Source organism: Mobula birostris, chromosome 17, assembly GCF_030028105.1.
Source record: "Mobula birostris isolate sMobBir1 chromosome 17, sMobBir1.hap1, whole genome shotgun sequence".
In the NCBI taxonomy this organism is placed as follows: Eukaryota; Metazoa; Chordata; class Chondrichthyes; order Myliobatiformes; family Myliobatidae; genus Mobula; species Mobula birostris.
The window spans coordinates 31,944,431-31,963,772 of NC_092386.1; the positions used below are offsets into that span (position 1 = coordinate 31,944,431).

Genomic DNA, 19,342 nt, shown 5'->3' on the forward strand with positions numbered 1-19,342 from the left:
AAGATATAGCTTTTCCAGAGCCAGGGAAAATTCTTCAGCATTTAAAGTTTGTTCATAGGTTTCAAATCAGAGATCTTTGATCTCCACAAGTAGATAATACACTCAGAATAGTGTTGGTTGCCAAAGCACAAACTCAGTAAGTGGGCCAGCATGAGTGAACTTTATCTCAAGGATATCTAGAATGAAAACTTGCATCCTTTTGCAAGTCGATTCCTTTACACTCTACCTTGTCCACTTTCAGGAACCGCAATATAAACAAGTAATTTTCAAAATTTAGATAAGCTTCCAATGCATACCTGAGAAATAATATTACCAATTTCATTTATACAGGTGTCCCCCGCTTTTCAAACGTTCGCTTTACGAAACCTCACTGTTATGAAAGACCTACATTAGTACCCTGTTTTCGCTTTCAGAAGGTGTTTTCACTGTTACGAAGAAAGGCAGCGCGCACCCCGAGCAGCCGCTCTCCCTCGGATTCGGAACGGCATTGCTTAAACACGTTGCATTGAGCAGCCGTTAGCAAGATGAGTTCTAAGGTGTTGGAAAAGCCTGAAAGAGCTCGTAAGGGTGTTACACTTAGCGTAAAACTAGACATAATAAAGCATTTCGATCGTGGTGAACGAAGCAAGGACAAAGTGAATTTGGCTTATGGAAGCTGACGAAGATGATGTTGAAGAGGTTTTGGCATCTCATGACCAAGAACTGATAGATGAAGAACTGATGCAATTGGAAGAGGAAAGGACAATAATCGAAACCGAATGCAGTAGCGAAAGTGAAGCAATGGATGAGATCACACCCCCATGTCCCACCACCCCAACCCCCGGGCCCCGGACAGATACTGTACCGATTCGTGCAGAATGCAGCGGTAGCCGGGAGGCACACAGCACATCTTTAAGAAAAAAGCCGAAATAAACATGCTAATTAATTAGGTGCCCCGACACGTAACTGTCGGCCCAGATCAGAGGTGATGCAATCGGCACTGATCTGCGCTGACAGTTACGTGCCGGGCAGCACCTAATTAATTAGCATGTTTATTTCGGCTTTTTTCTTAAAGATGTGCTGTGTGCCTCCCAGCTACTGCTGCGTTCTTTGCGGCAATGTATCAGTCAGTGGCCTGGAGGGTGGGGGCCACTGCACCACCCCAACCTGTGACGACTCAGTCTAACACACCATCATCAGTGTGCTTGGCAAGCTGTTTTCCCGATTCCAGTAAGTGATAGTACACTGTACATACATTATTTCTACTTTATATAGGCTGTGTATTTTTACGTGTTATTTGGTAGATTTGGCAGCTTCATAGTTTAAAGGTTACTGGAGAGCACGTTTATGCCAACGGTGCTTGCGTGAGATTTTCTGCCGAGAGCGCTTGTGTGAGATTTTCGCTACGGAGATCTGTGCAAGCAATCATTGTAGAGAAGTGTTTCTACTTTATATAGGCTGTGTATTTATCATATCATTCCTGCTTTTACCTATATGTTACTGTTATTTTAGGTTTTATGTGTTATTTGGCATGATTTGGTAGGTTATTTTTGGGTCTGCAAACACTCACAAAATTTTCCCATATAAGTAAATGGTAATTGCTTCTTCGCTTTACAACATTTCGGCTTACGAACCGTTTCATAGGAACGCTTTACCTTCGGATGGCGGGGGATACCTGTATAACACCTTTCATATATTAAGCTGCAAACTCAAAGTGTTTTACAGATTGTAACAATAAATCAATATAGTCATAAAACTATGAGACAAAATTAAAAATCATAAGAAAAATATTACATAGAATAAAATGTAATCCAATATACCACATTGTATAATCAACATCAACAGGTATTAAGTGATTGTATAAGTAGGCCAAATTAAAAAAGTAGGTTTTTAGGAGTGTCAGTTGGTGGATATTCCAGATTTTTGGTGCATAAGAGCAGAAGGCCGCATCACTTCTTATACATTTGGCTCGAGGAACACAAAGCAAACCAGTTTTCATGGATCTAAGGTTATGATTAGGGATGTAAGGGATAAATAACCATTCTCAAAACCCACTTCATAATACTGCAGTTCAAGATATTGAAGTCCAAGATAATGTTAAATTTCAAGGATACAAAAAAGTCTGGAGGGCGAAGCTTAGTCATAGTGGCACTAATCTGTGACTTTTTTGCATGCATCTTTGGAAACAGCTCTATTTCCATCTTTAATATCTCTATTTTCCCCTTACAGGGTTCTTTTGAAGACCCTGACCTGGAGTTACACGCTGACTTCGGTTTTTGCAGGAATGGGACCTGCTCTCGGGGTTTCAGAACTGGCCGTTAATTGACATGCCAAGGACACAGCCTAAGAGCTTAGCTCGCCTTCGTGGGTCTGAGATCCCATGGCTCTGGAGATGGGCAGGTCAAAGGTCAGTGTCCCAGCAGAAGATCGGTGTGTTCTGAGAGTCGGAAGATCTATGGCTGTGTGTCAAGAGATCTGTGATCTTTGGGCACCGAGCTTGGAAAAAGCAATGCAACGGACTTCTAACATCGTAAACCAGCGAGTTGTTTGTTATGTCTCTCCTCTCACTGTGAAATGGAGACACCTCTTTTTTCCCTTATTTTGGGGGGGGGGGGGGAGAGCCTGTGGTATGTCAAATACTGGGTGAACAAGTAATCTTTGGGGCACTGCAAGTCTGTCTTTGCTGTTGCTTTGCTGCACACTTGAGTACTCTGTGGTGGGTGCTGATGCTTTTTTTTTGCTGGTGGGGAAAGGGGGGATTGTTGCTTACACACGGAAGGGGGAGCTGGGGGGACTTTGGGGTTCTAACATTTAACTGTCATTCATTCTTTGGGGGCACTCCTCTGTTTTCGTGGATGGTTGTGAAGAAAAAGCATTTCAGGATGTGTATTGTACACATTTCTCTGACATTAAATGTACCTTTGAAATTATCAAAGTACATAGGTCCACCAATTTCATTACAAAGACTTTGCTCATTTGCTGTGCCTAAAAGTTTCCTATGCTCAATCAACCATTCTATCATCTAAGATCAAGAAGAAAAACTAATTAGCTGCTGAGCTCACTAACTGGACAGGATAAGTTACCCTTTCAAGCATTGCTGCAGACACAATTGACAGAAAACCAAATTAACCTTTGACTTAAATATGTAGATGACAAGCAGAAAACAATTCTGACCAATGAGTCCCTCCAGTCATCTATTACTTAAGGTCATTTTCTATTGTTACCCATTTATCTAAAATTCTTGTCACTTCTCTTCCATATATTTAATCACAAAATCAACTCTCTATCTTCAATATTCGCTACCCCACCTCTCAAACAATCCCCATTCTGCACACATAGCAGTCAGTTCACAATGAAATAGATGATATTTACCGTTCAGAAAACAGTAATTAAGAACAGGCGATCTGACCAAGAGGCACACTAAACTCAAAAAAGCTACTTAATTTGAGGTGCTTGATTTCTCTGTTCCCTACTAAGTTGATTTACTGGTTAACTACTATAAATTTAAAATGTGGTACATGGAACAGTACAGCACTGGACATGTCACTTAACCCACAATGTTGTGCCCATCTTGATACCAAATTTATATTTACATTAAATGTTCTCTTCCCATGCATCATCCACATCCTTTTCTTCCCGTCATATTAATGTGTCTATCTGAAAGCCTCTTAAACTCCACCAAACTACCTGCTTCCACTACTACCTATGATACCCTTTTCAAGGTACTCTCTGCATAAAAAAAACTTGCTTCTTCTGCCACCTTTAAACTCCCCTTTAAACTGGTGATGTTTCAATTCTGAAGTAAAGATTCTGACTATTCACCCTATCCATGCCTCACATAATTTTAAAAATACATATTAGCTCTCTCCTGAGCCTCTGACACTCTAGGAACAACACAAGTTTGTTGTTGTTCATTGTAGCTCAGACCCTCAAACCAAGCAACATCCTGGTAAATCTTTTCTGCAGCTTTTCCACATCCTTCCTATAATGGGGTGATGAGAACAATGTTGTCCCTAGACCTGAACCTCAAGATCCCCCTTTCCTTCAATGCTATTAAGCGGTCCACTTACACTTCACCTCCAAAAGTCTAATGCAAAATTTGCATTAAATACCAAATGCCACTTCTCAGGCAATTATGTCACTCATCTATATTCCACTGTATCCTTTGATAGTCACTGTCCACAACTCCACTGGTCTTGGTTTCATCTGCAAACTTGCTAGTCCATCCGGTTATATTTTCCACCCAAATCAACTGATTCACAGTATATCACAAACAATAGAGGTCCCGGCACTGATCCTTGCAAAACATCACTGGTTACAGACCTCCAGCCAGAATGACAGTCTTCCATCCCTATTCTTATAGTGGACAAGATGTACCCCAAGGATGAGATGACTAACAGTGGACTGAAAAGCTTGAGCATGTGGATATTAAGAAAGAGGATGTGCTGGAGCTTTTGGAAAGCATCAAGTTGGATAAGTCACCGGAACTGGACAAGGTGTACCCCAGGCTACTGTGGAAGGCGAGGGAGGAGATTGCTGAGCCTCTGGCGATGATCATCAATGGGGATGGGAGAGGTTCCAGAGGATTGGAGGGTTGCAGATGCTGTTCCATTATTCAAGAAAGGGAGCAGAGATAGCCCAGGAACTCTTACTTCAGAGGCAGGATTTACAGACATTTGGAAAGGCATAATATGATTGGGAATAGTCAGCATGGCTTTGTCAAAGGCAGATCGTGCCTTACGAGACTGATTGAATTTTTTGAGGATGTGACTAAACGCATTGATGAAGGTAGAGCAGTAGATGTAGTATATATGGATTTGAGCAAGACATTTGAGAAAGTACCCCACGCAAGACTTATTGAGAAAGTAAGGAGGCATGGGATCCAAGGGGACTTTGCTTTGTGGATCCAGAACTGGCTTGCCCACAGAATGCAAAGAGTGATTGTAGATGGGTCATATTTGGCATGGAGGTCGGTCACCAGTGGTGTGCCTCAAGGATCTGTTCTGAGACCCTTGCTCTTCGTGATTTTTATAAATGACCTGGATGAAGAAGTGAAGGGATGGGTTAGTAAATTTGCTAATGACACAAAGGTTGGGTGTGTTGTAGATAGTGTGGAGGGCTGTCAGAGGTTACAGCGGAACATTGATAGGATGCAAAACTGGGCTGAGAAGTGGCAGATGGAGTGCAATTCAGATAAGTATGAGGTGGTTCATTTTCATAGGTTAAATATGATGGTAGAATACAGTATTAATGGTAAGACTCTGGGCAGTGTGGATCAGAGGGATCTTGGGGTCTGAGTCCATAGGACACTCAAAGTTGCTGCACAAGTTGACTCTGTGATTAAGAAAGCATACAGTGCATTGGCCTTCATCAATCGTGAGACTGAGTTTAGGAGCCGGGAGGTAATGTTGCAGCTATAAAAGACCCTGGTCGGACACCATTTGGAGTACTGTGCTCAATTCTGGTCGCCTCACTAGAGGAAGGACGTGGAAACCATAGAAAGAGTGCAGAGGAGATTTACAAGGATGTTGCCTGGATTGGGGAGCATGCCCTATGAGAACATGTTCAATGAACTCAGCCCTTTTTCCTTGGAGCGACTGAGGATGAGAGGTGACCTGATAGAGGTGTCTAAGATGACAAGAGGCACTGATTGTCTGGATAGTCAGAAGCTTTTTCCCAGGGCTGGAATGGCTAGCACGAAAGGGCACAGTTTTAAGGTGCTTGGAAGTAGGTACAGAGGAGATGTTACGGGTAAGTTTTTTTATGCAGAGTGTGGCGAGTGCGTGGAATGGGCTGCCAACGACGGTGGTGAGGGCGGATACAATAGGGTCTTTTAAGAGACTCCTGGACGGGTACTTGGAGCTCAGAAAATTAGAGGGCTATGGGTGACCCTAGGTAATTTCTACGGTAAGGTCATGCTTGGCACAGCTTTGTGGGCCAAAGGGCCTGTATTGTGCTGTAGGTTTTCTATGTTTCTGTCTTCTATGGGCAATCTAATCTTGCAGTTCACCCTGAATCCCGTGCATCTTTACCTATCAAACTATCATGAGGGACCTTACGAAATATCTTATCAAATGGTAACATTATTATTATGGAAGGGATAGCACAAACTTAATCATTCAGCTAACAAGTGAACAAGCAACAACCAGCACTAAGGTCATCTGGAAATTACTACAGCAGTATGATGGAAAGGCATGTGAGCACTGCCCCCTAGTGCAGCTTCACTCGATATTCCATCACACAGTGATATGGAAATTATTGGATGATCATTTTCTAATATTGTTTACAAAACTGATCATTTCTTTCTACCGTTAATATTGAAAAGACATACAACCTTAGCAAAAAGCTGCTCCCTGACCGAATGGCAGTGCAAAACTTGTAGGAAGCAAAGTCAATGTAATGTACAATCCATCATCTGTATTTGAATGTACAAACCCTGCCAAAAATCAAGAGTCTGTCAAGTCCTCATGCTGAAAAGTAAAATTTTAAGTTTAACTAACTTCTTCAACTAAATTACAGGTCAGGTGACTTGTGAACATTGATCGCCCAACTTCTGAGTTTGCAAAAATGCACCATAGTACTTGCCAATTTGAAGGACCACAGAGGAACAAGGGTAAGGCAGAAGAAATTGTTTGTTTCTTATCTGCCGTTTTCTTCAGGATTTTCTGACTCATCTTTGACCCAAAGACATTTGTTTTTTTTTAGATCCAACAACGAAGTTGAGTAATTAATGAAAAGTGTATTGTGACACTGTTGAAACTGTACATTGATTGAAGTTGTTTGTTTGAAGTTGATTGAAATTGTTCCTTGGAAAATCAATGAAGTATTAGAGTTACATTAGATTTGATCAAATTCAATGGATAAAGAGAATATATACCTAGCACTGCACAAAGACATGCAAGTTTCACAAATTCCAAATGTTAATGCACCAAGACAAAAATAAAAGCAGGAAATTAAAAGTTGTAAAAACTAAAATGATAAAACACCAAGGAAAATATTTTTGATAGATATTTGCAAAAGTAAATGGCTCAGTTTCATTCATGGTAATATTGCCTTAAAGTTGCAGTTCAGACCACGTAACAAATCTAGAGATTACACACAAAGAAATTCTTGGTGATAAAAACTCATGTTGCTGCAATCTGTGAAAGGATAGGAAGATGAAAACAAATCTCAACCTGCTATGTAATACACATATACATGGGATTGTGAATATGTAACTATAGTTCATGTTCATGATTTAGAGTACTAAATCAGCAAATCATACTTGCCCTTGTGCTGATATAACCGGAATCCTTTCACTATAGGTTTGTCGCCAGCACTGATCACCTGATGGACCCAAGAAGCGGGTTTTATCTGCTGTTAGAACATTTGACAGCTTCAGTCTTGCTACACCCAACAGCAGATCTTTAGTCATTTTATCCTTGTGCCACACTTCAATTAACAAGGGTAACCTACAGAAAAATAGATCTCAGAATATAGCATATCAATTGGTAAGTTCTTATTTAAAATCAAGTTCGAATAACACTGCAAAATTAGAAACTAATATTACAGTGGATTCTGGTTAGTTGGGACACATCAAGACCAGTACATTTTGGCCTAATTAAGCAGCTGCCCCAATTGGCCAGTTTCTTGGAAGTAGCTAAAAAAAAGGTATTAAAAAAAGAAAAACCTCCATTTAATTGAGTAACACATTATATATTAAAATGAAATAGAGAACAAATTAAAACATTACTACTACAGTACTATAAAACTGTGTATTAGTTCCTAATAGTTCATGACAGAAGAATTCATCCAGTGTACACTGGCGTGTTTTTTGATTGACTAAATAAAATCAGAATAGGCAAACAGTGCAGATAATGGACTGCTTTCATACAATGCTTTTGGTGATTGCATCCTCCAAACTTTCATTTACATTGTAGCCTTCAAAATGTTTGTAGACACCTTCATATTTTTTGTAGTTCCTAAATTGTTTCATTTTCACTCCTGGTTGTTTCTGGGATCTCTAAATGTTTAAAACCATAGTGAGCAAAACAGTTCCGAATTGTTTTACGGTTTATTTCTTGGCAACTATCAGTGATAGAAATCATTGCTTTTCGAACACAAACACATGCAACAGATGCTATTTAAAAACTGTTCACTCTAAGCACAGTATACCGCCTAACAGCCACACAAGTACATGTGACTTAGAAGTTGTTCGGCAACAGTCTCCTGTCTCATTTAAGCGGTATAGTGTCCCAAATAAACAAAGGGAATCATGGCTATTTTCTTGATTAGTTTTTGTTCTTTACGAGTGGTCCCAAAGAAGCAACTGACTCGATTAACCAATGGGCCAATTAACTGGAATATACTGATTAAATTTTAAAACAAAATCCAAGGCACAAGAAACAAAATGTTAGGTTCTAAAGTTAACATTGAATGATCTAACTTGACATAATATTAGCATTGTAGTTTTTTTTAAATCAAGTTCGAAACAGGATTCTCATTTTCTAATTGCAAATTAGTAACTTTGTTACCCAGAAAAGAATAAACTCAGTACTCTGAGGGGATTCAGCATGAGTAGCCTCAATAAATTCTCCAGAGGTGAATACCCCAGCAGCAACTGCAAGATTCATACATGAATAACAGACACTTAAATACCTCAGAAGGTAGGTGGCACACATGAAATTACCACAGTTCAGAGAATACCCGAAAAAGGACATAACTTCAGAAGAAAGGAAATCTACATATCAAAAGTCGCTAACTTCTTAGGAGTAGATTAATTATACTTAAATTGGAAATGTTTGCAGAACAGAGAGAACAAAACTGAATCGCTCATTCAAAGACAGCATCATCACCTACTACAATTCAGTATTATAGGACTCCACATTTATTTAAATTCATTCATGGGAGGTGGACATTGTTGGCTAAGACATTATTTGAGCTAATAGTCAATTACATTGCTGGGGCTGGAGTAATATATGGTCAAGGCCAGTTCAGGATAGCAAATTTCCTTCCTTTAATCATGTAAGTATACATAATATCAATGTAGTTTCAAAGTCAAATTAAATTGTATCAGCTTTTTATTCATTTTTGCAAGTAAATTCCCCAGATGCTAAAAGTAGGCTTCAATTTTGATCTTCTGATCAATAATTCAGATCTCTGAACATTAATCCAGTGTATCCAGTGAAAATAGCAATTTCTCAAATGTCAAACCAAATTTAAACATCAGAATTCGCTGCAGTTTTCTGTTCATTGACCTAAATTTTCCCAGCAGAATAATATGATATTAAGGAAAACAAAGTAAATGTTTAGTTCATGACAGGTAAGGGAGTATAACTATTTATGTACTTTTAAGTACAGTACTGTGCAGAAGTTTGGAGCACCTTTATATAGCTAGGGTTTCCAAAACCTTTGCATAGCACTGTATTTGTCAGTGTGGAGCAGCAAGTTTGTAACTCTGGTGGGAAAAAAGGATGTTGAGGATGGCAAGGCTGGAGTGCCACAGGAGGGGTGTGGGACAGGAGGCAGAGGAGGAGTGCCAGGGGCAGGGTGTGGCAGGATTGCAGATTCTCCCAGCCCTGAAACACAAAGCAAGGTAACTTGGTTCCAAACAATTGGTTTATTTATCATTACAGAATGTCTCTCTGGTGTTTCCTACTCCCTTTCCCTTTTCCCAACCATGATTCTCCTTCCCACTCTCAATCCACAATAGAGTTATATCAGAATCATGTTTATCACTTCTCATATCATGAAATTTATCTTTGTTGCAGCAGTACAGTGCAATACACAAAATTACCACAGTTCTCTACAAAAGTCTTAGGCACCCTAACTATATATACGTGCCCAAGACTTTTTGCACAATAGTGTAATAGAATAAAATATCTGAAAATGATTGATAACTGTACCTGAAAAATGTATCTTGCAGTTGATGAGGTAATACTGCAAAGTCAAATGCACAAAATGACTGAGGAAAGATCACTTCCATATTTTTCTTTACTTCAACTGGAGGATTTGTGATGATTGGTGCCGCAGTACCAAAAAATGGGTAGGTGTATCTGATCAGCAAATTGAAAGCAAAGAGAGTCTCATCATAATTAACAAATATAGACTGACAAATTATTTCAAAAAACGTTGAAAGAAAATAAGCACTGAACTCATTTTCAGATGCCTTGACATCCAACAAAATCTAAATGTTAAATCTGCAGCAGAATTTAATTACCACAGCATTTTATTCCAATGTAAAACCTTCTCAAACTTGAAAATTGTAACATAAAAAAACTGTCTTGTTTGTATCCTCATTGGTTTGGAAAAACATTAGCCATGACCTTATTAAGAGGTAAAGCAGGCACAAGGAACCCAATGGAATTATGCATTAAAACAGTAAATCATTTTTCTAGGTCATATTTACACAACATAAGCAGATGTCTTCGGAGAATTGTCAATAAAAATGAACCATTTTTAGATGTGGTTCACTAATTTAATCTGATAGTATACCCAACCCACATTGTTTAAGTAATAATTTAGCCATGAACTATTTAAACTTTTTGTACTCTTCTAGTTGATGAGAAGAGTGTTTAGAGTAACAATTTGGCATTGCAAAGAAGAAAAGTACAATTAAACAAAAAGGCATCCAAGCTAAACAGAATGATAAAGGAAAGTAGGAAGGTTTACACTGGAGCAGACAGTAAAAGCCAAACTTAACATTTACAGGATTCTAGAGTATAGATAATCTGAAAATTAATAGTGTGTTTCATACAATGGTAAACTTCATTCCAATTATATATCTGCTCAACATCAAGAGAAACACAAAATTGTTAATAATTGTTATAAATGATAATACGAGCTTCATCTATTTAATCTAACATTTACAAGCTATCATTCAATCACAAAATAAATATAATTTGCAAACATTCTACATTACTAAGTGGAAATAGAGCAGCATCATCATTGAGGAATGTGTATGAGGAAGTTTACTACATATTGGGTGCGTTTTTTCATTGATTCTATTGTGTTTCTTGGACTATGTATGCCCACAAGAAAACAAATCTCAGAGTTATATCTGGTGACAGTTATGCACTTGGATAATAAAATTACTTTAAACTTAAGTCAGGCAGCATCTATGGAAGGAATAAACAGTTGGCATTTCTGGCTGAGACCCTTCATCAGGACTGGAAAGGAAGGCGGGAAGAAACCCCCTTATGACTTCTTTGGATTTTATGTGCATTGCTCTGGATTTCCAGCATCTGTAGAACCTCTTGTGTTTAAAGACATTTCATTTTAGTCCTGACAAAGGGTCCCAGCACGAAACATCGACTGTACCTCTTCCTATAGATGCTGCCTGGCCTGCTGTGTTCACCAGCATCTTTTGTGTCTGTTGCTTTCATTTGTGTGTTTGTTTTTACATCTAGCAGTTATTTCTCTTGTCCTTGCAAAATACCAAGCCACAGCCAAGATGGTCAGGTTAATTATAGCTAAACATTATGCACCTTTTTATAAATATTTAATAATCAAATTTTTATTGTTTATTAATATATGGTTCTTCCCCTACCTATGCATTATCCCGAAGCCAGAAAGGATTCAGTTTCAGGAAGCTTACAAATGACAGTTCTTTCTAGCGCAAGGTGGCCACAGTAACAGTTGTATTGCAAATACCGTATAGTGTATGCATCCTGTGAAATATGATTTTCTCATCTGTTACTCAAGGCTCCTTTTTGCCATCACATAATTTACCCAATAAGTAAGCTCTCGAATATTTTTAATATACCTACACTGATGCCCAAAGTGATCAGAGAAAAGGATGAATAAATAAGATTACAAGCAAATCAGTTGTCAATTTAAGTTACCTACACTGTCAAGACTGGAAATATTTCTGTATCTTTTGGAGAAAAATTAACTCAAACTAATTTCTTTTACCTTACTATACAGTTAATGGCAAAACTGACATCCAACCGTGCAATACTTCTTATATCCAGAGCAAAGCAGAAGTGATGTGCTGATGCTGGAATGGAGATCTTTGGTGCTGACGTAGAATCAGATTCATTTGAAACAGGAGCAGGACAAAATTGTGAATCCAATGCAGGACCTGCTGCCAATAGTTGTCAAAAGTACAATAAAAGTATTATTCAATACTCACATTTATATTTGACAATTAACAAGGTTATACTTAACTATTCTTGCTTCCTACACTATTCAATAAAATCCTGGCTAATCTTTCGCCTCTCGATTACATTAACACTTACAAATCTGCTTTGATGTCTCCAGTGTCTTTGAAAAATCAGAACTGTGTTTTAGTTTAGATATTCATCTGCCACTTAGGGGGAAAAAATCCTCTCATTTCAGTCCTGAATGGGTAACCCCTTATTTTGAGATGATAGCTAGAGGAAACAGCACTGCAGCAGGCAAGAAGACACTATAACGGGTAGTCAAAACTGCCCAACACATCAATGGCTCCAGCCAACCTGCCATGAAGGACACATACACAGAAAGGTGCTGGAAAAGAGCATGTAACATCATGAAGGATCCCACTCACCGACCCTGGTCATGGGCTGTTTGTCCCACTCACATCAGGGAGGAGACTATGTACTATCCACACCAGGACTACCAGGCTCAAAAACAGTTACTTCCCCCCAAGCAGTAAGGCTGATCAATAGCTTTACCTATGAACCCACCCTTCCACACACCCATCCACCACTATTTTATCATTTCCTGTCAGTCACCTTATATACAGACACTCCTGTACTAGGCATCACTTTATGGACATACTATCCATGTACATACAATCTGTGCCATCTTACATATTCATATTTATTGTGTTTTCTATTATTGCTATGATCTTTAGCTTATCTTTTTTGGTGCTGCTTGCATCAGATCAGAGTAGAAATTATTTTGTCTTCTTTACACTTGTATACCAGAAATAACATTAAACAATCTTGAATCCCTGAAGGAATTTTGCATCCCAGAATTCTGAACGAGGTGGCTGAAGAGATTGTGGAGGCATTAGTAATGATATTTCAACAATTACTACATTCTGGAATGGTTCCAGAAGACTGGAAAATTGCAAATATCACTCCACTCTTCAAGAAGGCAGAGAGGTAGAAGAAAGGAAACTATAGGTCAGTTAGTCTGACCTCAGTAGTTGGGAAGATATTGGAGTTGATTCGTAAGGATGAGGTCTTAGGGTTTTTGGAGGCACATGGCCGTAGTCAGCAGGGTTTCCTGAAGGGAAAATATTACCTGACAAATCTGTTGGAATTCTTTGAAGAAATAACAAGCAGAATAGACAAAGGAGAATTGGTTGATGTTGTGTACTTGGATTTTCAGAAGGCCTTTGACAAAGTGCCACACATGAGGCTGCTTAACAAGCTACGAGCCCATGGTATTACAGGAAGATTCTAGCATGGATAAAGCAGTGACTGATTGGCAGGAGGCGAAGAGTGAGATTAAAGAGAGCTTTTTCTGGCTGGCTGCTGGTGACTAGTGACGTTCCAGAGGGGGTCTGTGTTGCGACCAATTCTTTTTTACTTTATGTGTCAATGATTTGGATGATGGAATTGATGGCTTTATACAAACCTTGCAAACCATATGAAGACAGGTGGAGGGGCAGAAAGTTTTGAGGAAGTCAAGGCTACAAAAAGACTTACACAGATTAAGAGAATGGGTAAAGAAATGGCAGATGAAATACAGTGCTGGGAAATGTACAGTCATGCACTTTGGTAGAAGAAATGAAAGGGCTACTTTCTAAATGGAGAGAACATACAAAAATCCGAGGTACGAAGGGACTTAGGAGTCATTGCACAGGATTCCCTAAATGTTAATTTGCAGGTTGAGTCTGTGGTGAGGAAGGCAAGTGCAATATTAGCATTCACTTCAAAAAAACTAGAATATAAAAGCAAGCATGTATTGTTGAAACATTATAAAGCACTGGTAAGGCTTCAATTGGAGCATTATGAGCAGGTTTGGGCCTCTTATCTTAGAAAGGATGTGCTGAAACTGGAGAGAGTCCAAAAGAGTTTCATAAAAATGATTTCAGGATTGAATGGCTTGTCATATGAAGAGCATTTGATGGCTTTGGGCCCTTATTCACTAGTGTTCAGAAGAATGAGGGGTGACCTCATTGAAATCTATCAAATAGAATGAATGTGGAGAGGACGTTTCCTACAGTGGGAGTCTAAGACCAGACAACACAGCCTCAGAATAGAGGGGTGTCCTTTTAGAATGGAGATAAGGAGGAATTTCTTTCATCAGAGAGTGATGAACCTGAGGGAATTCTTTGCTACAGGCAGCTGTGGAAGCCAAGTCTTCATGTATTCTTAAGGCAGAGGTTGATAGATTCTTGATTGGTCAGGACATGAAGGGATACAGGGAGAAAGCAAGAGATTGAGACAAAGAGGAGAAAAAAAAAATGCATCAGCGATGATGAAATGGTGGAGCAGACTCAATGGGCCAAATGGCCTAATGCTGCTGCTATATCTTAAGGTCTAATCGATAGGCCCCAGGCATGGATGCTTATCACTGCCAACCGCCACAGCCGCGCAACATGAAAGTGCTTCACTTATTCTTCCTTTGACTTCCATCCATTAAACAATCCACAAAAGATAGTAACATATTACCCTACCAACAACTTAATTTTTTAAAATAATTTTTTTGTCTAACAGTTGAGGCCTTGTATAACTCCAAATACACATCAACAGCCCTGCCCTGACCTACTCTACTCGCTACATCCTCACAATTACATCACCTTATTTAGATATATTATCCTTTGATAAATTCACACCACGTCTCCCCAGAATTATTTTCTATCTTTACCACTTCCTTTCACAGAATTCTAACATTATTCCTACTGCATCTTAAAAGTTTTTAAAAGTCTTAAAAGTTTTTAAAAGTCTCAAAAGTAGTTCTCAAACTAAAGCATTTACTTAAGACACTAATAAACAGGCAATTTTTAAACCAATGTAGTTGCAAAATATGCCGTTCAAGCAGCATTTCAACTCTTGCTTCACAAATTCAATAATGCGTTATAAAATATCACATATTTAAAATAGTACTGCAACAATGCAAAAACATATGGACAGTCACATGTTCCAACGAAAATATTTGTAATCAAATACAAAATAATCAATGAAAATTCTGAAAATATCTGCATGGCTAACAGGTCAAAGAAAATGGTAAAATATAGTACAACTGAAAGCAGTTAAAAAGTAGATCACATTTTTCTCCTTTTTGATTTAAAAAGTACAAATGACTGCCGTGTGATCCTGGCCAACAGCAAAATAATTGCAAATACTAGAAAGCCAAAATAACTTTAAATGCTCAAAATAGTCAGTAGAGAAGTCAACATCTGATCAAACAGTTATTAGGTCTCTGAAAGGTCATTGATCTGACACGTTAATATATCATTCCACAGAATTCAGAATGAAAGGTAATCTCTTTCCGAAAATCTAGCAGAATGTGACAGGGTCAATGTCAAAATGCTGTCTACCTCCAGATAGCTGCTCAAGATAATGTGTTGTCTTACAACTGAAACAAGGTGAAATACATATGATTCCATATATGGTTGGAATTTCTACCCTCAAAGGGCTGTGAATGGTTATTCACTGAGAGTAATACATTGTGGATGCTCAGATATGGAAACTATGCAAGTACCTACATGTAAGGCACAAGATCTGAAAAATTAAACTAAGATACAAATGTTAGAAAACAGACAAATGTGCTCTCTCATATAACTTATTCTGTCACACATATCTGTATGAAATATGAACACTACATTGTTACAAAGTTAACATGACTCTTTAAACAAATTTCATTTAAGTAACTAAGACTGTATGAAACTCAGCCTTACCTTGGGAAGGTTTAGCAGCTCGAGGTGACTTCGGTTTAGAATTAAATGTTGAACCAGTATTCTGTTCTATTAGTTGCTTTACTGTATCCTCATCAAAATCAGGCATTATTGGATGAAAGAAAAATTATATTAGTCATCAGTGCAAAGATATGGATACCTGATAAGTAGCTATTTTCAACATAATAGGACTAACTGGATATTTCCATATGGAATAATGGATCAGAGTAAGTTAACAGCCTAGCATTACAACAGTAAGCTACAGCACAGCCACCTCCTGACCTTTCTGAAAGTAAGCTCTGCAATAGTTCCTATAAAACCACAGAAATACTGCATTTTGACTTTGCTGGTTTTTTTTACTCACCATTCTGTGCCCTTTGGTTCTCTTCTTCTTGCAGACTATTCACCTCATTTTCTGTTGCCTGATCTCTGCTGGGAGGGGAATCACTACGCTCAGGAGTCAGGCTTCCGGCTTCAACTGTCTTTGTCGCTTGCTCAGCAAAGGAAGACTTGTATTGCTCAGGAATGGAAGTCTTAGCAGTTTGAGGAGATACAATTCTCTGCATAACTGGAGACTTGGGTTCAGGTTCCATTTTAACTGGACTAGATGGCTTTAAGAATTTTATTCAGTCAATAACAGGAAAGTAATCTCTACACATCATGCACACGCACAGTTAATGCAGAAAAATCCCAAGAATTTTAACAATGAAAAATTGAACTTCAACACTTAGAAGGGCCATTTGACATTTAGCTAAAAGGGACAAGAAATGCGAATGAATGAAATTTATTTCGGTCAGTACAAACATAACAAAAAGCAGCATTTTCAACGATGATTTCATAAAACAAAATTACAACAAAAAAAAATAGATATTCTTTAAAACAGACCGAAAGGGTATAGGCTGAAGCTACAGCTTATTACGCCTACCCCTCTTACTTGTACAACAACATATCTGGCGTCAATAATCACATCTAAACAAAAAATTTCATAATCTTTTAACACAAAATCCAATTCCAAGTATCATTTACATTACACCCATTCATTTTAAATCATGTATTTTATATTTGTTCATTAAATTATTTTTAAGTAATTTTTTTTTTACATTTAAGTGTGGTGCATGTTTTTAAATTCTCACTATAACTGTTCCATAGATTCACCCCTCTGACTCAAATACAGTGAATTTTTACATTTGTTCTTATCCTTTGTTTTTGAAATATACATGTTCCTCTCAAATCATGTTTACTTTCTCTCATTTTAAACAACCTTTGGATACTTTGTGGTAGCTGTCCATTTTTTACTTTATACATAATTTGTATTATTTTAAAATCCATGAAATCTCTGAATTTTGAAGTGTTTAGTTGAATAAACAGTGGATTGGTTGGCTCATAATAGCTTGTCTTATTTACAATCCGTATGACTTTCTTTTGGAGTAGAAAAATTGAGTTTGTATTTGTTTTGTATGTATTTCCCCATACCTCTACACAGTAAGTCATGTATGGGACTATAAGTGAACAGTATAATGTATACAAAGATTCCTGATTTAAGAAATCCTGCGCTTTATACAGTATTGCAATAGATTTTGACATTTTTGCTTTGACATAATTTATATGTGGTTTCCAGCTTAACTTATCTATTACCACTCCTAAAAATTTTGTTTCAGATACCTTATCAATTTCAACATCATTTATTCTAAGTTTACTATACGAGTTTAGTACACGGTTTCCAAATATTATGAATTTAGTTTTACTTAGATTCAGTGATAACTTATTAGTATCAACCATCAAATATCAAATATCACTTGGAATTTTAATTACTAATTCCAATACCTTATTGGAATTATTATAACTCAATGCAAAATTGTTATACTTTGAAGTAATTCTTGATGACTGAAAAAATAGCATTTTTAAAATTAACATTATTTTTTTAAAAAGTCAACTGATAATTCCAATTAAAGCTAAACAATTTACGAGGCATGTTCAGGGAAAAAAAAAATCACTAACCATTTTATGTAGTACTTTATTGCTTCTAGTGTGAACCGATGGAGTCAATAACATGCGGAAGTTTAGAAGACTTGAGATAATTAGAAATAGAATAGAGGTTTGTAGGGGACTCTTTGTACAGATCAATCATAATCTTATCGCAGATGCCACTGTTCAGTGTTTCCAGCAATTTGTCTTATTTTAGATTTCCAGCATCTGTACTGTTTTAATTTACCAAGATGTGTCTGGCAGTTTCCAACTGCATCTATGCTTTTCTCACATTCTGAATTTCTATATTTACACAATTATAATGGAAGTAATTAATATTTATGATTCATACTGCTATTATATTCTTTCAAGTGATCATGATACACCACAGTCACAGGCTGGAGAGTGCAATTACAGTGTGAACATTTTCTGTTATCATTTCTAATAAATGTGGAAGTAGGATCTTGAAATGGTAAAGATGACAGGAACAGATGCACCTGCAAATAGTCTATTAATACAGATGACAGATGCACTAACATGCTTCATGTAATTAAATTACAACCCTTTGTAGTTGCATTGCAAAACCTATAAAAGAGCTGCAGAATTTGCAATGTGCAATTAATTTGTGTTTATTGTTGCTGATATGCTGTAGAAGCATGTTAATTTGAACTAATTAACACCACTGCAGGATAGAAGACAAAACAACGACTCATCGTGTTATGTGTGACTGCATACCTTAGTACACCAAAAACTAAGGTCAATGTGTGCCATTTAAAACCACTCAGCACCTCTTAAAGAGATTCTGAATTATAAATAGAGGTGAAGATAGAAATTGAGGAATGCAGACTTCCATTGAAAAGGTTGCAAAGTGATACAATAAAAAAGGACCATTTTCTTTTCTCTGCTTTCCACAGGGATCACTCCCTTCGTAATTCCCTTGTTCATTCATCAGTCCTCACTAATCTCTCTCCTGGCACTTACCCCTGTGCACAGCAGAAGTGCTACACCTGCCCATTCACCTCCTCTTCTGCCATGAATAGGATACTCTTTGGTTGGAGGTTCTCCAATTTCTGGGAATTTTTCTTCTCTGTTTCCCCTCTTCTTCAATTCCCTACTCTGGCCCCTCTTTTACCTCTTCTCTCCAACTGCCTAGCATCTTCTCTTAGTGCCCCTCCTCTTTCCCTTTCTCTCAGAGTCCACTCCCCTCTCCTATAAGAGTCCATCTTCACCAATCCTCCAACATTTTATGTCTGTTGCTCTGGATTTCCAGCATCCACAGAATCTCATTGCAATACAAGGTAATCAGAGGGAACAGGAACAAATTGTCTGGGGTACTCCATAAGTAAGGCTCTGCACCATCACTGTGGCCACCACCAATTATCATAGCCTAAGTGAATGCAGCGCCAAAAAAAGAGTCAAGTTCAACACACAATCTATGATGTACTATACCAATTGACTGGCATCCATTCAACCAGGACAAATATTCACTTCCTCCACCAATGTAAGTGATTGTAGAACCTACTTTGCACAACATAGTTACTCAAGTAGGCTACTCTGACAGCACAATACCAAACATGATCCAAC

General features: G+C 37.9%; 1 protein-coding gene across 3 annotated transcripts in view; it reads right to left on the minus strand.

Moving 5' to 3' along the window:
• cep120 (centrosomal protein 120) overlaps positions 1 to 19,342 on the minus strand; it is a 93,426-nt gene that overhangs the window by 47,849 nt on the left and 26,235 nt on the right. For 2 of the 3 annotated variants that reach the window (XM_072281475.1, XM_072281473.1), the window contains exons 8-12: positions 16,158 to 16,404; positions 15,797 to 15,877; positions 11,872 to 12,043; positions 9,864 to 10,013; positions 7,248 to 7,430 (exon numbers count right to left, since the gene is read on the minus strand). In XM_072281475.1, the coding sequence (XP_072137576.1) occupies positions 7,248 to 7,430; positions 9,864 to 10,013; positions 11,872 to 12,043; positions 15,797 to 15,877; positions 16,158 to 16,404 (833 nt within the window). The remainder of the gene's footprint in view (positions 1 to 7,247; positions 7,431 to 9,863; positions 10,014 to 11,871; positions 12,044 to 15,796; positions 15,878 to 16,157; positions 16,405 to 19,342) is intronic. The other variant, XM_072281474.1, reaches the window with a different exon arrangement.